This window comes from Olea europaea, chromosome 13, assembly GCF_002742605.1.
Source record: "Olea europaea var. sylvestris chromosome 13, O_europaea_v1, whole genome shotgun sequence".
NCBI lineage: Eukaryota > Viridiplantae > Streptophyta > Magnoliopsida > Lamiales > Oleaceae > Olea > Olea europaea.
In genome coordinates this window covers 7,898,905-7,902,149 of record NC_036249.1, presented here as the reverse complement: position 1 = coordinate 7,902,149, position 3,245 = coordinate 7,898,905, and the positions used below count along the sequence as shown (strand labels likewise).

The 3,245-nt window shown below is 34.6% G+C and overlaps 1 protein-coding gene across 1 annotated transcript; it reads right to left on the bottom strand.

The window, feature by feature from the left end:
* Positions 1-31: 31 nt before the first annotated feature.
* LOC111407479 (beta-fructofuranosidase, insoluble isoenzyme CWINV1-like) lies at positions 32-2,931 on the bottom strand. Its single transcript, XM_023036976.1, has 7 exons — positions 2,786-2,931; positions 2,649-2,657; positions 1,575-2,488; positions 1,156-1,314; positions 773-1,014; positions 579-666; positions 32-355 (listed from the first exon to the last, which is right to left on the bottom strand). Exons 1-7 carry the CDS (start codon positions 2,910-2,912, stop codon positions 143-145), a joined length of 1,752 nt encoding a protein of 583 aa, XP_022892744.1. The 5' UTR covers positions 2,913-2,931; the 3' UTR covers positions 32-142.
* Between the last annotated feature and the right edge of the window lie 314 nt (positions 2,932-3,245).

Genomic DNA, 3,245 nt, shown 5'->3' with positions numbered 1-3,245 from the left:
TAAAAAAAAAAAAAAAAAAAAAATCCTAGTTAATCAAAACAAATTAAATACAATGTAAATTAAACTCTATTTTTAAATTCTATATTTATCCGTATCATCATTCTGGATCACATACTCTCGAAGTCGAGCTTAGAAATTGCACTCAATTTATGAGGGGATTTCTTTCTTCACGAAATTCGACCATTCGAGCTTTCTTCATGCTCCAAGCTCTCAAACTCGAGATTCTAACACTTTCTGTCCCATAATTAAATGCATAGAGGTGGGATTTGTTATCAATGGCTAATTCAGGATAAACTCTAGCAGTGATACAAGCCTTTCCTTCACCACCAAAACTCTCTACCATGGAATGGTCAATCTGCATAAGCATAAAGCATAAATGTATCAAATTTTCCATTACCAAAAATAATGGTTTTCACAGGAAATTTTGCAGACATGATCTCTGATTTTGGGGTCATTAACATTTGGAGCACCAAAACATTTTTTTTACAGACATTTAGCTCTCCAATCTTTAATATTTGTAGCAAAAGAGTTATTTTCAATAGTTTCTGTCCAGAGAAAAGACATTACAAGTAACTTACCAAAGTTCTTAATGAGATTTTCTGAGTAGGATCAACATCAAGAAATGCCCCAAAGATTTTTTTGTCAACTTCTCCTTTCAGAGAAGACCTGCATTCAAATATTAGAGAGTTAGAGAGAAAAAGCTTGGATTCAAACACATCACTCGTGAACACGCTTATTTATTTAAATTTATTGTCTAGATATGTAAGCTCACCTGCTTTGATCACTGCACATTAGGACAACATACTTGTCATGACCTTTGAATATCCGAAAGAAGATGGCAGTTTGTTCTGTTAAGTCCTTCGAAGCCAAGGCTAACAAACCAAATGGCCCGAGTACCCCTTTTACTGATGAATTATTTTCACTACAAAGTTGTTGGGGATCAACTGATTTTGTATCCATCAACTCGACACGTCCTTCTAAATTTGGCAATTGGAATGAGACTTCTATATCAGCCTGGAAGGAATCAAATCCAATTCTTAAAATTATGATTCTAGTATAAACTGAAAAGACCTTTTCCTATAGGATTACAAGTCGATCATTTGAGGCTTTCAAACAGTCGATAGGAATATTTAAGAAGATGATTTGAGCATATACCTGTGAAGCTGTGACTCCTGAAATTTTAAGCACAGTTCCACCCTTTATTTCTTTATTATGTAGAGAGACTTCTCTTGCCCGTAGTTTTTCGAGTTCTCTGATTGGCCATTGCACCAACTGCTTCCCTTTTTTGTCTAGCAATACGGTTCTTGGAATTGACTGCCAAAAATCCAAGTATCAGGAAGTGCAGTCTAGATTCATATTTTTATCAAACTTTTGCCTTGTGAAATATTCATAAATGGGTGGCCATGAATTATAACATGTTGAGATTTCGAAAAAAATCAAGAAGCAATTAAATCACCAAAAAAGAAGNTATTCATAAATGGGTGGCCATGAATTATAACATGTTGAGATTTCGAAAAAAATCAAGAAGCAATTAAATCACCAAAAAAGAAGAGAAAAGATTAGACATAGATTACCTGAATTCCAGACCATCCTTTCTCGATATCATCTGACTTACTATCAGCCTCGGTTACCCATCCCCACAATATCCTTCTCTTTTTGTCACTGTCATAAAATGTTTTGGAAGCGTAGAACATACCATAATCATATCTAAGCTGCCTAATACTATCCATGAAATCAACATCAACATTATATCTATCCGTTTTCGAATCATAATTTCCTATTATATAGTAGTCATGATCACTAAAACTCGCCTTTAGGACATGTTTAGTTTTTCGACCGTTGAAAGATGAGTGGAGCCCAATTCTAGGACGAGTACTAACCGGATAAAAATCAGGACACTCCCACATTCCTGTTTTGACTGACGAATGAAGAGGATTTCGACTCCTAGTCCAGCTAACAAAATCTTTACTTTTATAAAGAATTGCAGCTCCATGGCCATTAATTTGGCTGCCTATAATTACTCGCCATATTTTATCTGATCCCTGCCACGCAGTCGTAGGATCTCTAAACATATCCGGCTTTATGTCATTAACTGAAGTCATCATCGGATTTGCGCCATTATCTGGAGTTATCATCGGATTTATGCCATTAACCGGAGCCATCACTGGATTACGATCCAATTTTACCCATTCTCTAAGCAGTGGATCAGACATATTTTTAGGCACTGCCAGATTTTGAACCTGGTGGTTTTCAAAGTTATTTCCAGTGTATAGAATGACAGGTTTTCCGACCCCCGGAAGAATTGTCGCAGAACCAGAAAAACAGCCATTAATATCATAAGGCTCAGTTGGATTAATAGCATTATCAAGATGCATCCAATCAACAAGATTATATGATACAGAATGTGCCCATGAAATATTTCCCCATACTGCAGCATAGGGATTGTACTGATAGAACAGATGGTAAACTCCCTTACGATACATCGGCCCTGTGCGACATAAACGTGTCTCAATAAAAATCATAACAGTAATATGGACAAATATTTTTCATCTGATTAATTTCAACGTAAGGTTTTATGAAAATTCATTCTGTATTGATGAATAATACATATAATAAAACCTATGAGAAGGTAGAGAGGGACACTTTACCATTTGGGTCTTCAAGTTCATCGATGTGCAATCAATAGTTTCGGCCACATTGAAGAAACAAGAAAATTAATCAGTACCAGAAATCTAAATGCATATAATTGGCGAAAAGAAAAAACAAATTACCCAACAAAATATACCATTCATCCAGTTTTTGGGAGGTTGAAAATGGTATGCAGTCCTATAAGGCTGAGAAGCTCCAGCTTTATTTCCATGGACGAACAAAATTATGTGCAGCAGAAATATCCAATACACAGATCTCTTCATCTTTACTTTTGCTTTACAAAGGAATGGATTGGATGAATAAGGAAAACTTACAAGTTAGGCTCTCATATTTATAGAGAGAAATAAAGCTTACCTGGAACACAAGTTATTTTTCAAAACGACTTCTTATCCATAATGGATAAGCTGGTCGTACATAACATGTAAATAAAAAATTATTTATTTATAATTTAAACAATTTACAAACACAGGCTAATTTTACTTTATCATCTATTATTTTTAATTTTAATAAATTAAAACGGAAAGGTCGAAATAATTCTTTTATACGAGGAGGAGATGTATATATTGAAGATAAGATTCAGATAAATAAGTCCTTCA